This window comes from Pleuronectes platessa, chromosome 15, assembly GCF_947347685.1.
Source record: "Pleuronectes platessa chromosome 15, fPlePla1.1, whole genome shotgun sequence".
Classification (NCBI taxonomy): Eukaryota; Metazoa; Chordata; class Actinopteri; order Pleuronectiformes; family Pleuronectidae; genus Pleuronectes; species Pleuronectes platessa.
This window is the reverse complement of record NC_070640.1, coordinates 6726631-6747768: the sequence shown is the minus strand read 5'-3', so window position 1 is coordinate 6747768 and position 21138 is coordinate 6726631. Positions and strand designations below refer to the sequence as shown.

The 21138-nt window shown below is 40.6% G+C and overlaps 2 protein-coding genes across 2 annotated transcripts; both read left to right on the top strand.

Annotated features, from left to right (window-relative positions):
• Positions 1-3652: 3652 nt before the first annotated feature.
• On the top strand, positions 3653-9026 carry LOC128457386 (organic cation/carnitine transporter 2). The gene is made up of 10 exons (XM_053442052.1): positions 3653-4042; positions 4151-4254; positions 5808-5962; positions 6053-6224; positions 6309-6435; positions 6952-7046; positions 7252-7466; positions 7729-7915; positions 8462-8593; positions 8921-9026. The coding sequence occupies exons 1-10, from the start codon at positions 3653-3655 to the stop codon at positions 9024-9026; spliced, it is 1683 nt and encodes a 560-aa protein (XP_053298027.1).
• Positions 9027-12343: 3317 nt separating this feature from the next.
• LOC128457383 (organic cation/carnitine transporter 2-like) lies at positions 12344-19119 on the top strand. The gene is made up of 10 exons (XM_053442050.1): positions 12344-12751; positions 15292-15395; positions 15487-15641; positions 15736-15907; positions 16035-16161; positions 17135-17235; positions 17357-17571; positions 17933-18115; positions 18461-18596; positions 19041-19119. Exons 1-10 carry the CDS (start codon positions 12344-12346, stop codon positions 19117-19119), a joined length of 1680 nt encoding a protein of 559 aa, XP_053298025.1.
• Positions 19120-21138: the final 2019 nt, after the last annotated feature.

Below are 21138 nucleotides of genomic sequence, written 5' to 3'. Positions count from 1 at the left end.
CATGGATTCCATTTTTGTGTGTGGCTCATATCTTACACACAAAGAAATGCTATTCTTTCTGAATATTAAGGAAATAATCAACCAAGACCTATTGACCATGATGAAAAAGGTGTTTTGCTGTAAAATGTCTCTGTATTTTTGAGCTTCTAATATTTTATTAATAAGAAAAATCTCAAAGAAGTCTGAGTCGTGCTTAGAACAATTGTGTGTTGATACATTATTTCAAATGTTGGTTAATGGCTGAACAGACTCTGTGTGTGTGTGTGTGTGTGTGTGTGTGTGTGTGTGTGTGTATGTGTGTGTGTGGGATCAACATCCATGTGCACCTGTATGAATACATGATTCCTCTTAACTGCTCAGAGAGAGATCCATCTTTGAACATAAACAAATAAAACTTGAAAAACGTGATGTTTGAGTGAGATAATCTGAGGGATGATAAATCATTACTAACATGAAATTAACATGTATAAACCCAAAATTTAAGGACTTGAAATACATACATGAACTGTGGAACGACCCTTGACCCCCCAGGACAGAGAAAAGTTACACACAAATCCCGTTAATCAACAACTCTGTCATAAAGGGGCCGAGTTTCTTCAGGTCTTTTCATGTTATAAATTCATGAAGAAGATAAAGTGGGTGTAACGGTTTGTGGAAGGAGATGGACCCAGGAGCAGAGGTATTTAACAAAAAGAGTATTTAATATAAAAATAATCTTAACTAGCCAATAAGACAAAATATAAACACTAATAGAGTGGAATAACTGCAAAGACAAGAACAAGAACACAAAAACACAAGGAAGCTTACAAGAGGCTCAGGAGATCAGGAACACAGGAAAAGACAACACCATGGAACATCAAGAACATCAAGAACAGCAACAACAGCAACAACATCAAGAACAGCAACAACAGCAACAACAGCAACAACAGCAACAACACAAGAACAATCCGACAAGGACAAGGGGGAGGACAGAGGCTTATATACACAGAGGGAAGGAAGGGCCAATTGAAACACATGAGGACTGGGAAGACAATCACTGACAGGAAGTGAAGATAGAAACAACACACAAGGAACAAAGCCTACAAAATAAAGCAGGAAACAGAAACAGAGTTCAAACATGAAAACAACTCAAACATAAACAACAGAGATCTTACAGATAAACAGAAAACACTTACAGAATTAAGCCTGACTGTTACAGTGGGTCCACAATGATATTAATGCAGTTTTTTTAAGGAGAAAAATGAAGATGTTTTTGTGCTACAGTGATTATTTGCTCTGTGCGGTCTTTCACACCAGCCTTTTCCAACCAGTAGGATCCCAGAAATGTGAATTATTGTGTGGTTAAAGCCCAGGTTAATGATTGTGCACGCCGAGTTTTCAACTTAAGTGTTCAGTTTGTCGATTTTTGGGACGTCGAGTGGTGCGGTTGCATGTTCCAACTGAATAACCCCTCACCTCACCCTCCCCTTCCACACATGAAAGAGAAGCTGTGGAAACAAACGTTTAACATGTAAAAGTACTAAATAGGGCAAACTGTATGTCCTAAAATGCATGTAAATGAATGTCTCCTTTTGAAGACCTGGGTGCTCTTTGTAAATAAGCCCTGTTGCTGTGCGAGTTGAGTGTCGACACCCGCTCCTTGATTTAGATTTAAACTGAGGTTCAGTTGTCATGTGATCATCATCACCTTGTTAGAAGAAATCACCTCAACTCTTTATCCACTTATAAGAAACCTGGTTCAAAAATATAGTGACAAACTTACTCCCATGAAGACTCTACAGCATCTTCCCTTTGGGTTTTTCACCACAGGCCCTGAATCAGGCATCCAGATGTTTTCACACTTTGATCAGTTGTCTCTGAAAGCCAATGGGTGTCCTCTGTGAGGAGAGACTGAGATCTAATCTTGTCACAATGTCATGTCTTTAATCCCCTCCTGTGTGCCAGGACAAAACACCACAGCTCAGCCTCCTCCGCTGAAAGGTTCCTGATCATCTTCATGAAAGGAAGTCAATGCAGGTACTTAATGAACTGATTAACAGTGTCACCAGGGACATATTAGTGATTCATTGAGTAACAAGGTACCCAGCATAAAGAGGGCAATACAAAGCATTAAATGTTGGCTTTTATCTGCAGATTTTAAATTTGTACTTGTTTAACATTATAAGTTGACCAAACAAAGAGCTTAACAGACTACTGTTGTATCTAAAAGTAGTAGAAATTCAATCAAACTGCACCAAATTTCACACACTCATTTATATCAGTTCCCTAAATATGCCTATTTTTATCATCAAGATCCATGAAAGAATCCCTGGTCAAATTTTGATAATGTTATGTAACGTAAATGGAAGTGGAAGAAATTCCTTGATCTGTCCCCTTCCACCAAATTTCATGAAAATCTATTTATCTATATTTGTTTGATCTCGCTCACAAAAACAAACATATAAATCAACCAACAAACAAACAAACAGGCTCAAACATAACTGAGTCACTGTGTGTGGCTCGTCTCCTTTAGAACAGGGTCCACGGGTTATTGCACTGATGCTGAGGACTTAAGTTAAACGTGAACTTAATCATATTGAAAAAAAGTAAGATTCCACCAGGAGATTAAGAGTAAGAGAAAAACAAGTACACAAACACATCCTGCATCTCTAAGTAGACTGGGCTCCGACTTGTTGGAAGCTAATTCACCTTAATTCTGAGCATAATGGAGTCCAAGGCACAATGAAGACACACTGTTCTAAAACATCACAACGAAAGCTTCACAAATCTCTGTGTGTTGAAAAAAGCTGACGAAATGTGATGGGATTTCAGATTGTGTTGTTTTTTTTAGATGTATTGTAAAGATTTAATCGCTGTTTATCTTAAAAACCAATACAGATGCATAACACAAATAAATATAATACAAATACATTTTCTCTATGAAGCACTTTTAAGACATTTTATGTAGGTTAAGAGAAAGCAAATAAAAGCATGTAGCTACAAATACAATTTTCATAAAAAAGGTAAAATACACATGTTTTGTATTTATTATTAGTATTATTATTTATTATTATCATATCCACGATCTCAGGAAATAGTGGGGAAAAAAAGATATACACTAAGCATTTGTGTGTCTGGGAAAGTTTAACAGTTGTTTCAAGATCTAATTAAATGGCGACATTTGTTATGTAAAACCGACCAACTAGTCCAATGAGAGTCCTAAAGCTACTTAGCAACATTTAGAGTGCAGGCACGTGCACCTCTTTGGGGTATTTAATAGTGTGGAATGTTGTCGAGAGAAAACTCCACTTTGACCACAGCGCTGCGGGGGCTGGGCGACCAGACCGGCCACTCTGAGCCTTTTGATCATTTCACTTTTAGTCAATCAAATCTAATCAGTGGGTGGGAGATCTCCCCCTTTCGCTCATCTCAGATAAATAGTCTGAAAAAAACTGACACCCACGTGTATCTGGCATTCGTGCTGCAAGGATGAAAAAGTGCTCTGTGACTCTGTCCCACTGAGGGATCAGCTTACTCTGCCCCACAGAGAGCTCAACTCTACCACTCTGGCACTAAGCTGAAGACTTTAAGAGGGACACAGCGCCTCTTACCTTGAAGAACTTTTTTTTTCTTCTAATTCTTCCTCAACGGCAGGGAGGCACTTTTATAAAGAATGGGAGACTATGATGAAGACACTGCATTCCTTGGACAGACCGGTCCTTACTTCTGGACCACGTTCTTCCTCCTCAACACAGTTTTTGTCTCCACTGGATTCAACGGGCTTTACATCGTCTTTATTGGAGCGGCGCCGAAACACCACTGTCTCATTCCGGACGTTAACTTGACCGAGGAGTGGAGGGATGCCGTGGTCCCCTTCAGGATAGTGGACGGGGAAGCTGTGCCGAGCCAGTGCAGCAGGTACAAGCTGGACGTGGTGAGAAACCTCTCGGCTGAAGGGTATATTCCTGGAAGGGATGTCAACCTCACTAACCTGGAGGTGGAAGGATGCTTAGACGGATGGAACTACAGCAAAGAAATCTACCTATCCAACATTGTCACTGAGGTCAGAATCAATGTGCATATGTGTTCCTTGCATAAGATGTGTGAGTCATGAAAGTTTTCAGTTTCCTGTTTTCTTCTTGTTTATGTCATGTTTTACGTCTGTTCACAGTGGGACCTCGTTTGTGACAACAAGTGGAAAGTTCCCTTTGCCTCCTCGACTCTGTTCGTGGGATACCTGGTGGGATCCCTGATCTCAGGGCAGCTCTCTGACAGGTGTTCAATCCATAGTTATACATGAAATTCCCCTACAACACACTTTACATCACTATGTTCCAATATAAAAACTACTAATACTACTATTTTATCTTCATCAGTAGAGGACTGTTGCATTGAGTTGTGTAAGTTTTAAGAAAAAGCTCGCGAGAACTAACGAGTGATTGTGAAGTGGTTTCAACATTGAGGATAACTGTTGCAAATGTGGAGGGCTGATACGCTGCCATTCTATTTACAACAATAGCGCCATCTACTGTTAAAGTCAAAGACGCCTGCATGGAAAGCTCTGTGAAAGTGCCTTTGACATTTCTGGACTGAAGAGCTTCAGCCAGGATCAGAGTTTGTGAAATAACAGTGATTGGGGGATGGTGGTAAAATGTGAAGCCAGATGACAGGACGTCCTCTGTGACCCTTTAATGACGCAATGGTCGCAAGCTCCTGCAATCATCTGTACGGTTGCTGCTTATTTGAAATTAGTTTCTGCTGAATAGTGGTTTAATTTACTAGTTCAAACACAATAGCTGCTTTCAGACACGCACTGAACTCCGGATGATCTCCTGATATTCTGCATGTGAGAGCGCAAGGAGGCCGAGTCAGAGCCCCGGACTTTCTCCGCAGTTTCTCCTGTAGTAGATGTCTACTTAGTTCAAGTTCAAGAACAAGTTTCATTTCAGCGTTGGCTTGGGTTGAAGTGGTCGTGCTTCCTGTCTATTGTCTTTATCTGTTAGAGATGTACATGGTTGATCAGTGTAGAGCTGATAACCCTGACTATTGTAGATCAATGAGTCCTTTCCAGGGTTCACCTCAGAGTTTCATCTCTGTGCTTGTGGAGACGCATGTGGCTCAGGACACAGCAGTGAGGAGCGCCTGTGTGTTGATCTATTTATTTCCTCTGCAGCTGTGAAAACTCGGCCTCCATGGATGAGAGCTGGAGGGGTGAGGGGGGGTTGGAGGTTTTAGAGCTTTTAGATCAGTGTGTCACATTAGGGCTTTTCAAGGATTCAAATGAAGCCGTCCAATAGTTTCCATCAGTTCAGGAGAGTTGGAGGATACGTGTAACCTTTTTTTAGGTGGAGGATGGAGAAAAATGAGTTTGCAAGTATGTCTTTGTATGATGAACAGATTTTTACAGAAGTTGCAGACATGTTTCAAGCATCTGCTGCAGGGAGGGTGTGAAAACAGTTATCTAGCCTGCTTACAGCCAAATTTTACCAAAAAGAAACCCAGCACACTTTAATAGAAATCAATAAAAGGTTTTGAATATAACAGCCAAATAAACAATGAAGGTAATTTTATGGAACACAAAGGAACCGTCTAAGTTGATTTAACAGGGAATAAAATCTGTTAAAAAGTAAAAACTCTATCCCAGATATGGGTTGAGCATCAAATAACAAAATAAAACCAAACTAATCCTAACATAATGGGATAAAGTGTAAAACAAAACCATCTAATAGGGGGTTTGGCCCATGTTCCACCCATTGAAATGTTTACTACACTATATTACTACATCCACCTATACTGTCAGTGATATTTGTATATATTTTTCCCCTCAGGTTTGGGAGGAAGAAGGTCGTTTTCGTCTCTCTTGCTGCTCAGTGCATCGCTGTCATGCTTCAGTCCTTCTCCAGCTCGTGGAGGATGTTCTGCATCATGTTCCTCTTCGTTGGAGCCTCCCAGATATCCCTCTACATTTCTGCATTTGTACTTGGTAAGAAATTCAAAAACACTCCTCGTCCTATGTATGGTCTGACAGGCCTTAAATTCACACAGATATCTCAACATGTTGTTTTCCCCACAGGGACGGAGGTGCTGAGTAAGACCATGCGTGTGCTCTTCACAACTCTCGGGGCCTTTCTCTTCTATTGCATCGGGTACATGACACTGCCCTGGATTGCGTATGGCATCAGAGAATGGAGGACTCTTCTGGCTGTTCTGTCCGCAACTTCTGTCGTCTACATCCCCCTCTGGTGGTACGTTGCTCCTAATCAGTTTCTTCATTTTGAGTATGGCCACTGTGATCTATTTTATAAATGACACTTGATTTTACCGTGCAGGTTCATCCCGGAGTCTCCGCGCTGGCTGATCACTCAGGGAAGAGTGGAGGAGGCCGAGGAGATAGTGAGAGAAGCTGCCAGGAAAAACAAAGTGGAAGCTCCAGTCGTAATTTTTAAACAATCTCAGGTGAGATTCACACATTGCAATTAATAGAGTGATTGTCCGTCTCTTCATGGATCCTGGTTATTATCTCTGCCAAGAAAACCAGGATGCAGCATGTGTCAGGATTTTTTTAGTGTAGATCTGGAGCAGAAGGTAGATCCATTAAAAAAACTTTAATTTCTTAAATATATAAATTGGTGTTGATGCAGGTCCATTTAAGAATCTGGATCAAATGCCATTCAAGTTACATCTCTTTCTGCCTCATATAAATTCAAGCTTTTCTTTCAACATGCATCCATTCTCCAAAGTAGAAATAACATTATTTTTCGATGTATATCTCGACCCCTGAAACATTATTCAAAATTCAACATTAATCTGTGATATTACAGTTATTGCTAAAAAGAAAAACATGTTCTCCCATAGGTCTCCATCACCTTAAGCAAAGTCTAAGTGAATCTGCTTAGAACATATTTTAAATAATACGTGTGCAACTCTGGATTAACAACGGGACAAATGCTGTGTTTTGTTTTTGTCTTGTAGCGACACGGGATGGCTCCGTTTAAGTCGTACACAATGCTCGATATTCTCAGATCCAAGAACCTCCGATGCATCACACTGATGTGCCTCCTTCTATGGTGAGTGGTTGTGTTCCTTTCTTCTTGTCTTTATTTTAATCTTAAAATCTGATCGCGGACGATGATTACACTATCATCACAAGTGTCATCGCTGCTCCTTTCATCTCTGTCAGATGTTTTCAGATACAATATATTTGGTTGATGTGCTAAACGCGAGATGTGACATTCACTTGATAATGCAAATAACATTTTCTTTTTTTGTCAGGATGGCCATAAACATGGGGTATTTCGGTTTATCCCTGAACACTTCCAACCTGAGTGGAAACCCCTTCATGAACTGTTTTTTATCGGCCACCACTGAGGTCCCGGCCTACGTGGTTTCCACCGTGCTGCTGAAGAGGTGTCCGCGCCGGGCTCTTCTGTCGTCCTTCCTCATCATCGGAGGAGGAGTCCTGCTGCTCATCCAGTTCATCCCTGACAGTAAGACATCTTTCATCAGGACAACCTGACCCTTAAAGGATAGATATGGGATGGATGGATGGATGGATGGATTGATGGATTTATTGACTAATTGATTGACTAATTGATTGATTGATTCAAGATGTTTTTTATGGCAGTACTGTCACTTTGATGCCCACTGTTCTTCTACTTAACTACTAAAGATTAACTGTCTTCTACTCTCTCTCTCTCTCTCTCTCTATCTCCTCTCCTCTCTCTCTCTCTCTCTCTCTCTCCTCTCCAGCCCTCCAACACGTTGCTCTGGCTCTGGAGATGACCGGGAAGTTTGGCTTCACCATGGCCTTCAGCATCGTCTACATCTACACTGCTGAGATTTACCCCACTGTCCTCAGGAACGTCGGCATGGGAATGTGCTCCTCTGCTGCACGCATTGGCAGCATCACGGCTCCTTATGTCATCTATTTAGGTACGTGGGTGTTGAGTGCAATGCCTGTATAATATCTGTACCATATATCTTAAAGAACAAACATGTCTTCTTCGGATAATATGAAAGAACAACAGCAAACTTTTTAGAACAATTTAGTTTAAAAAAAAACACACTCTTTTACAAAACAACAACAACGCATGCAGAACCAAAACACACACATGGTAGGAAGAAGAGGGAGAGGAGGAGGAAGAAGGAGGAAGAAAGGGAGGGAGTCAGAGTAAGCGGCCTTGTCTGTTGAGACAGATTTCCTTATCGATGGGGCAGGAGTAAGAAGAGGAGGCAGGAGGAAGGAGGGAGGAGTAAGAAGAGGAGGCAGGAGGCAGGAGGAAGGGAGGGAGGAATAAGAAGAGGAGGCAGGAGGGCGGGTGGGAGGAGTAAGAAGAGGAGACAGTAGAGAGAAGTAAGAAAAGGAGGCAGGAGAGAGGGAGGAGTAGGAAGAGGAGGCAGGAGGCTTAATTTTAGTAATACACAAGTCATATCTTTTTCATTTTCTAATGTCTACATTTCCATCTTTGTTCTTTTCAGGTAGCTATAATAAGGTTCTACCTTATATCCTGATGGGCAGTCTCACCATCGCCGCCTCTGTGGTGAACTTCTTCCTTCCTGAGACCTTCAACAAAGATCTTCCAGAAACAGTGGAGCAGATGCAAGAATGTCAGGGGTGAGCACATTTCACTGGATTCAACTAAAGTTCATGTGTTTCACGTCTCCATTCACAAATTGTTTTAGATTAGACAGTAAATAGTGGCCTTGAAGCAGGATATCTTTCAGAAATAATATTTGAACAATAATAATAATGTATGCAATTATAAGATGCATGTCCTAATCAACCATTTAAAGCAAATATTACTCTATTTTGTTGGCTCCATAGTAAAGAGACAATAATGTTTACTTTGTTGTTGACTATCTCCAAACATAGGAGTTGGTCCTCTGTGGTAACTGTGTTGCTGATCAGCCAGTTTAAAGAACCATTTTCTTCTGCTTGCAGGTTGTGTTATGGACCCACAAAGAAGAAATACGTCGAAAACGGAGGAACAGGCAACGCACCTCTACAACATGAGGCCAAATCTGACGTGCCGACACTCAATGTGTAGCAGCCACTATATGTCTTGAAAGAAAGAAGGAATCTGAAAATAAAATCCCAAACATGCACAGTGGGTATTCAAAAAAAAAAGCGTTTCCAAGAACTGTTTTTTTTATATTAATACTTATTTTTTTACTCAGTTGGTGCTTGGTGAGAAATATTTTGTATGAAAGTTGAAATGCATGAATATCTGATTATTCTTTAATGTTTGTGCCACACAATTAAAGAAATGAACATATCTTTGGAGCCATTTCCTGTTTTCTTTTGTGTTTATTAATTAAAAATCTGTTTATTTTGTTTTGTTTGATATAACTAGTGAGACAATGCCAGTAAAACTATTGTTGTAGTTATTTTCACTTGGTTTTGGTAGTTTATGCTTTTATTTTGAAGGTAAAACAGTTAATTTTATATATGTGTAGGCAGCATAAGCAGCCAGGGTTCATGTTTTTTTTACCAGGGCTTTTTGTTGCTTGCAAAAATGGAAAAATAAAGCCTACACAGCCTGCACAGCCCCGGCACAGTCACGGGTTTCAGCCTGCCAGATACTACCGTATATAGCTCTGTACTGTAAACCTTCGAGGAGGCTGGCACACACATTTTCTTCGGGATTGATTAAGTCTTATCTCACCCTATGTTATCTGTTCGGAATCCTGAATGAAAATGTTTTTTTCTTTTATTTTAACATCTAAATAACTTTTCAAAACTGCACTGAGGACAGATTCTGAATGTGCTGCTGTACAACAGGACTCCTTCATCAGTGAAAGTTCATGGTTGACCATAGTTGATAGTTAATGTGGAGGAATGTTTGACCATCCTCACATATTACATCAGTACAAAACCAGTGTGAGGCCTGTCTAATTCCAAACACTCCCTTCTCTCACCAAGCAATATCCAAGGTCAGGTTGTAGACAAAAGGCCGACCGGCAGGACATTGTAGTGTCTACGCTCATGGACTTTCACATCTAACTCAGATGCCCCAGACATAGAGAGTGACAACAATTCTACCCGTTCATGGATGTGCTGTTGGAATGGGTGATGCAGGGAGAGGGAGATATACTGGGATGCTGTGGGAAACATCTTCAGACTTGTTGGGGGTGACAATTGCTCATTTCCCTCTGTTGAAGGACTCTGTTGTTTGCACCTTCTGGTCTCATTGATGCATCAAGTCTACATTAAACTCTTCTGCATCAGACATCAGCTGCTGACTGAGTTCTCCTTTCATCAGCTTCCATTAAACGTCCATTACTCCATCTCGACAGAGCTGGTAAGTTGCAAGTTTAAAGTTATTCTTTGATTTGCCTTACCAGGTCAGAGCTTGAGAAGATCGTGAAGAACGACTGGCCTCAAGGTCAACAAGAGTTAAATCCAAATTGACCTATCTGAATCAAAACTGAATGAGCAGAAATGAAAGGAAGGGAACTCAGCTGTAGCGAAAATTGGATTTTCTATATTTATAACATTATAATGCACTGTACTAGTGTGCTTAGTCTCTACTAAATCTGTTTACCAGTGGTCGGTTGGTTTACGGGACGACTTCGGGACATGCCTGTCAAAGGCATATGCCACCACCTGGTTAGACCCTGACCTCTTTGTAATGTGCAGTTTTTGTGGGAGCCTGTGTCTGTCAGGAAAGATTAGTGTCAGACTGTGGTGTGTTAGTTGAACCCCACAGCCCCAAAAAGGAGGGAATTTTTTCGGGGGGCTTCGGGCTGTACTCGACACAGAGGGACCCACCTGAGGTTCAAACTATAGAAAAGAGGGTAGTGTACACAAGGCGAAATACTTTCTGAGTTTCCGTTTAAAATCCTGTAAGTTTGCCACCACTGACGTAGTAAAGCTAAATGTAACTGTGGAAGCTCTGATGCTGCAGCAGGGTTTAGAGTGTGTGAGTGAATGTTTTTAAATTTTTCAAATATATGTGAATATGCCAACAAATAAATCATCAGTCCACAGCCGAGGTTAAAACTAAACTGCTGAAAATGTGTTTTAAAAACATTTGATAAAAAAAGGCAAATCGGAAAGCAGAGCAAAAGTGTCAAGTTATTAAATCAGTCCCACGGTGATGAACAGGCAAAACAAGGTGCCTGGACTGAAGCCATGTTTTGCTCCAGAATGCCATCTGGAGCCACAGGCAGATGAAAAGAGCAGAGTTACAGTATGTTATGTATTTTACTGCGCTCATGTGTGAGTGGACTGATGGTGACTAGTCTGTTGCTTTGTCATTTTCCCCACAAAGTTAAAAAGGTTATGACAAATGAGAGGAGATTGTAGAAACCAGAGCAGATGAAGCCTTATCCACAAATATCAGTGATACAATGTTCCTGATGAATGCTGATGAATAAATGTACAAAAGTTTCATAAGAAAACACAATGATAAAGTGAACAATGATTGTTTTTTCACAAATCTGCAAGATTAATGTGCTAAATAGGAAGTAAAGGTAGAATATGTTTGTTCTGACATCCCTGTATGTGAGTCGGTATTCTTTTGAGGAATTTGCTACTGATAGCCGAAGTGATCATATCAGATAATGTGCGATATGCTTGAGGGAATCAATAAAATGGGATTTAGGAATGCATAAGTAAGGCTTAGCTGTCCAATAGGATGCAAACACCTACATGTAACATAGAGAGTGACTGCTATTCTAGCCATTCCTGGAGGATATGCTTTAAGAACGGGTGACACAGGGTGAGGAAGACAGACTGGGATGCAGTGGGAAACATCTTCAGACTTTGGGCGGTGGCAATTGCTCGTGTTACTCTGTTGATGTTTGCGTATTGTTCAACCTTCTGGTCACATTGATGCATCAAGTCTACATTAAACTCTTCTGCATGTTACATCAACTGCGGCCTGAGTTCGACTTTCACCAGCTTCCATAAAAACTTCCATAACAGTAATTATCATAGTTATTATCTTTCTGCAGTAATAAAGTCACCTGCATCACTTGATGACAAAGACAGACTTCACAGACTGTTTAACTGCTGGGAAATGATTAACTCCCTTTACAAGGGTTCCTTTAGCATTTCCTGGATTACTGTATATTATACCTGTCGCTTGAGCTTGAAAGTAACCATTTAAATCAAAATAATGTTCATATTGAGGCAATGTGTTGCACGACGAAGAAGTTGCACGTCACCATTACTAGTGTTTTTGCACTTGTTTTTTATTTGTTAGTAACTGAGTAACTTCCAAGATCAGGTAAACCCGCCATAAAATCTTCCACCGAGCAGCAGGACATTCTCTCTCTAGTACTGATCAAGTATCTGTGTGTCTTCCTTCCTTGCGTCCTTCCTTCTGTGTTTCTAAATATCAAAGATATTGTTGAGATCATGGTAAACTTAAAAATCAGGGACTATGACAGCATCACATCTTTTCTTGGATCTTGGGGACCTTTCCAGCTGAGGATTTTTTTGGCACTGGCTATCAGCATCGTCCCGAATGGCTTTATCGGTGTCTATATAGTATTTGTGGGTGATACCCCACCTCACGAGTGCTATATCCCCGAGAACTACAGCATCAGTGAGATGTGGAGAAATGTGACAATCCCACTGGAAACAGTCAATGGCATCGAGAAGCGCAGCTCCTGCTCCAGGCTCAACTTGGACCTAGTCAGGAACTTCTCCCAGAATGAACTTGTTCCAAATGTGGATGTAAACATGAGTGAAGTTCCTCTGGAAGGTTGTTTGAACGGGTGGACATACAGCAACCAAATCTACCAGTCCACCATTGTCACAGAGGTGAGCAGATAATTCATGAATGAACTTCTGAAGATGTTTATGTTTTCTGGTATTTAGTCACGTTTTTTGTAACTATTCAGGAGGGTCATAGTAATGTAATCTGTATCTCACAGTTTGACCTGTGCGATAATCACTATAATCGATCAGCATTTTAGGCAATTTGGAGAAAAAAAGTAATCACAAAGAGTAATCGGCAATAATCAAAAGCGATAATCAAAAGCGAGACAGGAGACTTTGAATTAATAGAAACATACAGTGCCTTGCATAAGTATTCACCCCCCTTGGACTTTTTCCCATTATGTACTGTTACTAACTGGAATTCAAATAGACTTAAATAAACTTTTTCCCGTTTGATCAACAAAACATGCATAGTACTTTGGAGGTGCAAAATATTTTGGTCTCATCTGACCAGAGCACCTTCTTCCACATGCTTGCTCTGTCTCCCACATGGCTTCTGGCAAACTCCAAACGGGATTTTTTATGGATCCCTTTCAACAATGGCTTTCTTCTTGCCACTCTTCCATAAAGGCCAGATTTGTGGAGTAGACGACTAATAGTTGTCCTGTGGACAGATTCTCCCACCTCAGCTGTGGATCTCTGCAACTCCTCCAGAGTAACCATGGGCCTCCTGGTTGCTTCTCTGATTAATTTTCTCCTTGTCCGACTCTTCAGTTTGGGTGGACGGCCTCCTCTTGGTAGGTTTGCGGTTGTGCCATATTCTTTCCATTTTCTTATGATGGATTTTATGGTGCTCAGAGAGATGTTCAAAGCTCTGGATATTTTTGTATAACCTAACCCTGCTTCATATTTCTCCACAACTTTATCCCTGACCTGTTTGGTGAGCTCCTTGGTCTTCATGATGCTGTTTGTTCAGTAATGATCTCCAACAAACTCTGAGTCCGTCACAGAACAGGTGTATTTATACTGAGATTAAATTGCAGACAGGTGGACCCTATTTACTAATTATGTGACTTGCAAATGTGACTTGTGAATGCAATTGTTCGCACCAGATCTTTGTTAGGGGTTTCACAGTAAAGGGGGTGAATACATATGCACTCAACACTTTTCAGATTTTTATTTGTAAATAATTGTGAAATCCATGTAATATTTCCCCCCACTTCCAAATGATGCACTATTTTGTGTTGGTCCATTACATAAACTCACGATGAAATAAATTTTAATCTGTGGTTATACCATGACAAAATGTAGAAAAGTCCAAAGGGGGTGAATACTTATGCAAGGCACTGTACGTATGTGTAAAGTCCAAACCAAACCAGCTAGGATAACAAAAATGCTTGATTTACATGAGGACAAAGCCGGGTCAAAGGCCGAACTTTTAATCATTATATCACACACACACACAAACCTTGTCCCGTTTGCTATTGTGAACCAATACTTTAAACAGTGTTCTCACATGAAATAGTTCAAAAACTAAAGAAAAATCGTTTCAATTACATTAGTGACACTAGTGATTTGATTTAGTTATGAGGAGTTAATAATACCAGCTTTGTATGTTTAAACTGCCGAGGTTATTGACTGATTTAATTGTGTGTAATCAGTAAAATAAAGCTGAGCATCATCACAGATGCTAGTTCATAACAGGAGATGCAATGTTTCTGGATATTTCAGCCATGAATGGTGTATCTGTAGCAAAGTAAACTGACCCGAAAGAAAAAGAAAAACAACATTTTCAGTGAGGAGTAAAGGAAAGACAACATTTGACATGAATCTATTGGCAGAAATTTAATAAAAGATAATCCTTGGAACGTTTTCATTAGTGTGTGATCATCTAAATTGTATGAATTGTGGGTCCTCTTTAAGGATTAAAATCAATTTAATATATCATTTTGTTTACTAACTGGAGTGATTTTAAAGGTTCAGTGTGAGGAATTTAGTGCCATCTAGTGGTGAAGCTGCATGTTGCAGCTGAAGACCCCTCACCTCACCTTCCCCTTCCAAACACGAAAAAGAACCTGTGGTAGACTTCAGTGGTCATAAAGAATCAAAAGGTCTTAAGTTTGTCCAGTTTGGGCTACTGTAAAAAGCATCAGTAGAGAGGACCCGCTCCAGATGTAAATATTAAGTATTTAAATATAAAGGGCCCATTCTAGGGTTAAAAAAATCCTACAATTTAGATGTAACACACGTGAAAATATCACTTGGGTTATTTGATATTACATTTCTGCTAATAGATCCCTTTCACCTAAATCTTACACAATGAACCTTTTGGTTATAATTTCACAAAATTAACTCACGAGACTATTATCAGTTCTTAAATTTTGAAACCTTATGACCATAATGATTATATAATGCTGCGTGGGTTAGTGTAATCAGTATTTCTTAGATGTGGGAGGAGACAAAGATTTTTTGTTCCTGTGTGTTAATGAGTCTTAGCCGAGCTGAGAAGTTAGAGGGGAACTCGTTATTTTCAAATACTTTTCATAGCCTGTACTTTAATACTTTTTTAGTTTTCTACTTGAGAGAATAATGTGAGTACTTTTACCACCTCTTGTTACTCATTGCACTGATGGATTTTGCAGTGGGACTTGGTTTGTGACAATGCATACAAAATGCCACTGACCACCTCCATCAATTACCTAGGTGTGCTGTTGGGGGCATTAATCTCAGGCCAAATGTCCGACAGGTCTGTACACTGTTTTTTTTTATCATTGTTTCCATTATTTATATTTTTTTTTCTAACTTACTCAAACCTAATCTGCTTCATGCCTACTCAGGTATGGAAGGAAGCCTGCACTCTTTTTCATGATGATCCTTCAAACTTTAGCGATCACGGCCCAGATATTCTCCCCGAGCTGGGAGGTCTTCACATTTCTGTTCTTCTTGGTTGGTGCCGGGGGATTTTCCAACTATATCATTGGATTTGTGCTGGGTATGTTTTACCATTAAGGATGCAGCGTTTGGTTACTGCTTAATGTGTCAGGTTACTTTTTGAAAAATGCTCCTTTCATTTATCACAACTACAGGAATAGAAATCCTAAGCCAAAATGCGCGAGTGGTCTTCTGCTCCCTTGGGGTTTTCATGGCCTCGGCTGTGGGTTACATGGCAATGCCCGCGGTGGCTTACTTCCTCCGTGAATGGCGGATGCTGATGATTCCCATGGCGGCCTCTGGCCTGATCTACATCCCTCTGTGGTGGTGAGAATAATAAGAAATGATCTTCTCACACAGCAGCCTTTACATTCCTTGGTAGTGTCTTTCAGTTAATGACTCGGGTGTGATGGTATCAATAGAATCAATCAGTTTATTTATTTCAACTCTCCAGGTTTATACCAGAGTCGCCTCGCTGGCTGCTCTCTCAGGGACGCATGAAAGAGGCCGAGGCCATTCTGAGACGTGCTGCCAAGGAAAACCACATCGAGGCTCCACAAGACATCTTTACTCAAGCTGAGGTCAGTTCATCAGCAAGTTTACGATTTGTATGTTTCGGGGTTGTCCGTTGGGTTGTCCGTTGGGTTGACCGTCCATCCTATCCTCGAGAAGGGTATTTCTTCAAATTTCGTACAAATTTTATTTGCGCTTAATGATTAGCTGATTTGATGTTGGTAGCCAAAGGTCAAAGGCCAAGGTCACAGTGGTCTCACAAACAGTGTGAAGTCACAGAAATGCCTAAAGGAGATTTCATTAGCCTACATGTGATAGAAAAATTCACTTGTACTCAAAGATGACCTGATGCGAAATTGGTGGTCAAAGTTCCAGGTCAGTGTGACTTCATAAAGTTAATATTTTATGATATCTCCAGAAAGGCTTTAGGCAATCCTTTCACATTTGGCACAAACATTCACTTTAAATTCCAAAGGTCTAATTCACGGTTTTCTGATGAACTACGTTTATGATTTTCTTTTAACATGATATCTTAAGATCGCTTTGACTCATGGATAACCTAGTTAGAATTTGGTGGTCAAGGGAGAAGGTTGCTGTGAATTCGCAAAACACGTGATTTGCCTTTTGAGTGCGATACCTCAGGAAGTTTACTTGGACTCACCGATAATAAGATTAGGTGAGGGTAGTCAAACGTCGGGGTCAAAGTGGGGTCAAAAACTATTTTCAGCTTCTTCAATATGATATCTTAGTTGTCACTTGGAACCAAAGATGAAGTAATTAAATAAAAGTGGTTAAAAGTCAATCTAGTATATAATTCTGAGGTAAGAAATATGTAGAAATGTGTAGACAGAAACTGCACTTGTTGGCAGAGGCACAACAGTGTGGTAATTGTAGTTAGTTGTAATATTTCATACATCCTAAAATGTTAAAAAATATATGTAACCTTTTTTTTATCATGTGTACCATGTGATCTCTAGGCTCAGTGTTAGGTTTCAGGTTTTCCTGTTTTGTTCGGTAACTTATCTTCTTGTTTTTTCCCAGATTGACAACACACTGAGCAAGAAAGAAAATAAATACAACATTTTAGACATCTTGAGGAACTGCAACCTGTTCTCCATCACATTAATTTGCGCGCTCCTGTGGTACGTGAACCGTTTCCTGACATGACATGAAACCATAGACTGTATATAAAGATGGACGACATGACCGCTCCTCGAAAGTGAAGCCAAATCAGCTGGGTTCCTGTTCTTCATTTCTCTGCAGGGTCATCATCACACTCAGTTACTACGCTTTAATCCTCAACACGTCCAACCTGCATGGAGACCCTTACATAAACTGCTTCTTGTCTGCTGTGACTGAGGTGCCAGCTTACCTCATCGCTTTATTACTGCTGCAGCACTGCTCCAGGCACATCTGCCAGTCGTCTTCACTCTTACTCGGGGGCGTGATGATCCTCTGCGTTCAGCTCGTCCCGCTTGGTAATGCTCAAATCGGTAGCTCCGGAGGCACGAGGGTGACAAGTCAAACTGTACAAGCAGCTCACATAAATATGTTGATAAATAAATTAACACAATGATGAATATGCTAAGACATTTTAATGGAACGCAGTAAAGCACATTCTTATAATTAAAAGTACTCTGTGATGGGGGTAAAGGGCCAATGTATTACATTTAATACAGTTACAGATATTTCAGTCAAAACTTCCAATAACTGTAATAAATGTTAGCCTTCACATTGCCATCAAAAGGGCCAATGCCACTAGCATAGATATTTTGCTGGCAACTCATTCGATATTTTCTGTTAGCTGTTGTTAAAGTTGTCCCTCTTTTGTTTCCTTAGATTTACCGATTGTGGCTGTGATCCTCGAGATGCTGGGGAAGTTTGGCATCACAAGTGCATTTTGTATAGTGTACGCCATCTCGTCAGAGCTCTTCCCCACTGTTATTAGAAACACAGCAATGGGCTGTTGCTCCATGTCTGCTCGGATTGGAACCATCATGTCTCCCTTTATCATTTACCTGGGTAGGTGCAAGTCGTTTCCCAGTTGGCACTAATGATTCATATTTCTGGAGAATAGAGCTGCAGTGATCAGTCTGAATCTGAATCTGCAAATATTTCAGCCATGTTCCAATCAAAATGCCAATCATTCTCCGGTTCGAGCTTCTCACATGTTTACTCGTACATGCCAGTAAATTCTATATTCTAAGACAAGCTACCACAGTTTGGGGAGACCCTGCCTTAATCTGCAAAATGATAAAGTCTTATTTTCCTCACCAATCATCATTGAACAAATATTTCACCTATTAAAAATGTTTTATTTGTATTTCCTCTGCCTTCCTCGTGGTTATTATTTTCCTCTCTATGTAGGACAATACTTCAGGGGACTGCCGTACATATTGATGGGGGCTCTCGCCATCGCTGGTGCCGTCTTGTGTCTCCTGCTGCCTGAGACTTTTGGGAAGACGTTGCCAGAGACCATAACACAAATGCAGCCGGTATGGAGGTGAGTGCACCCAGCGAACCTGCTGGACTGATCCCAGTGTTGTAACATTACTGCACAGAGGGAGCCAATGCAAAGGTCACAATCTTAAAGTATGGAAGGTATGGAGGTGAGTGCACCCAGCGAACCTGCTGGACTGATCCCAGTGTTGTAACATTACTGCACAGAGGGAGCCAATGCAAAGGTCACAGTCTTAAAGTTTGAATCAGCTTACGGTTTAAAATATGACGTAAAAAAGTAACTTGTAAGTGCAATGTTCTCTCTTTTAAGTGTTTTTTTTAATATGTTTTCATAAAAATGCAATGAATATGAATTATTGACTAGTTAACAGCTGATTACGCTTTTAATGTGCAGAGTTGTTTAATGTTTACGGGGTAAACTGCAGCTGTCCCATGACCTTTGATGTCACTCTTACTGTAACCATTATCATCATTATTATTCAAACAGGAGAAGAGGGAAAAACCAGAAGGAAGCTGAACATGGAGAGAGCGCGGCTGAAAATCAGACTAAAGAATCCAAGTTTTAATGACTTATCATCTTTTGTTTATTTGCATTGTGTTTATTTGACTCTAACTAGACACCAGGGAGTTGTGCTATGAAACAGGATTTGTTCTTATCCTTATAACTCCGGGTTTACTTGAGGATTTTCAGTCCTAAGAAGCTCGTTCACTTCTCATCGCGACAAATGACCTAACTGTGTTTCTTTTAGCCTTGATAAAGTGTTTATACTGATGTCAGTACATGATGGTGATTGGTCAATTTCAGTAAACCCCACCCCTTTTATGTGCACCAACCAATTATCAAGAGAAGGAAAACCTGGGTTGACTTGTGGAGTTTATAATAATTAATAATCCCATTTGTTCGGTTAACGTCAGACAGATAACTGAAACCTATCCTAGGTATATTGAACTTTTTTGTTATACAGGCCCAAGGTGACACATTTTATGAAATCTTGTTGTTTTATGTTTGGTTGTATGTCTTTGTATTTGAAAAGTATCCGTCTAATTATTTTTTGTGTAGCAAGTAGAAAAATTGAGACTAGGCATGTTTTAAAAAGACTTGCACTTTTCTTTTTATTTTTCCACTGATTTACAGTTCATTTGTTTAAGTGTCTGCATTTTTGCTGAGATAAAAAACTACTTTGAAATTATTTGGTAAGTGGACATCGTGGATTTAATATTGATTGCAATGTCTTTTACTCATGTCTCAGTTACACTAGCAACCTTTAAAGTTTTTTAAGCATGTGATGATGTTGTAAAATTCACCAATAAAGGATTTCTAAATGTCTTGTCTCCTGCAATGGCTGGATCATTCCTGAGATCAGGGAGAAGCTTCGGGATAGATTTGGTTTACATTTGATACTTAACCATCTCTGAGATTTCTACATCCATCACTCACTTTAATTTAGTTGTTGTGCTCACACAGCATTGACAAGTTAATGACAGGGCACAATCATCTAGCCCTATGCAATCTTTTCATTCGAAAGAGTTCGTGCACGGCCCTGATGACCAGCATTGTCGTGGAGGCCAAGAAGAATCTGAGACTTAGGGCCATCTGGCACAATGAACTGAGACAGCTTCTTGTTCAGCCGGTGGTCTTTTTTTACCCTGCACAGAATCCCATTCTGTATCTTCAACTTTTTCCAGTGTCTGAGGAGCTTACAGATACTATCCGGTTCAGATGTGGCCTCACGTCTGGTAGCTCTCCTTTTCCGTCGAACATAGTAGAGGACCCTGCTTATTGTTCGGTCTTGCTCCTGGAGACTCAAAAGCTGGCTTTGGGGAATAGCAGTGGAATGGTCTTCCTCAGGCAGCTGAGGTAGTGGTAGATTAGCACCGAGCAAAGCACAACCAGCATGAGCGCTCAGCGCAGCTGACACCTCGTCTGAACTAATGGAACTTCCAACAGGCTGAAAAACAGGATTAGCACCAGGGTCCTGTGTCTTTGACCTTGTGCCTTGGAAAATCTGACAGTTGTTTGTAAGCCGAAAAGCATCTTGCACTGTACCCTTAACAACGCCATTTACCTCATCCAATAGTGCTACATACGGCTCTTTCAGCAAACGATAACCAACACATGACTGGACAAATGGTTCACGGCTCAGAGCATCTGCTACAATATTTTTAACTCCTGGAACATACTTAAGATCGAAGTTGTACGCCGCCAGCTTGGCCACCCATCTCTGTTCACATGCATCTAAGCGTGGTTTTGTCAGAATGTAGGACAAGGGGTTGTTATCTGTCCAGGCGGTAAAGTGTTTCCCCTTCAACCAATGACCAAACTTGTGGCACACAGCCCATTTCAGCGCCAAAAATTCCAGCCTGTGTGCTGGATAGTTCATTTGAGACCGGGTCAGCGTCTTGCTGGCAAAGGCGACAGGACGCGCAACTGTCTCACCAGGTGACATTTGTGACAAAACAGCTCCAATGCCATCAAAAGAAGCATCGACAGCAAGGATGAAAGGTTCGTCGAAGTTCGGGTGAGCCAATGTGACACAATGAGCAAGTTCATTTTTCAGGGTTTGGAAGGATTCCTGACATGCAGC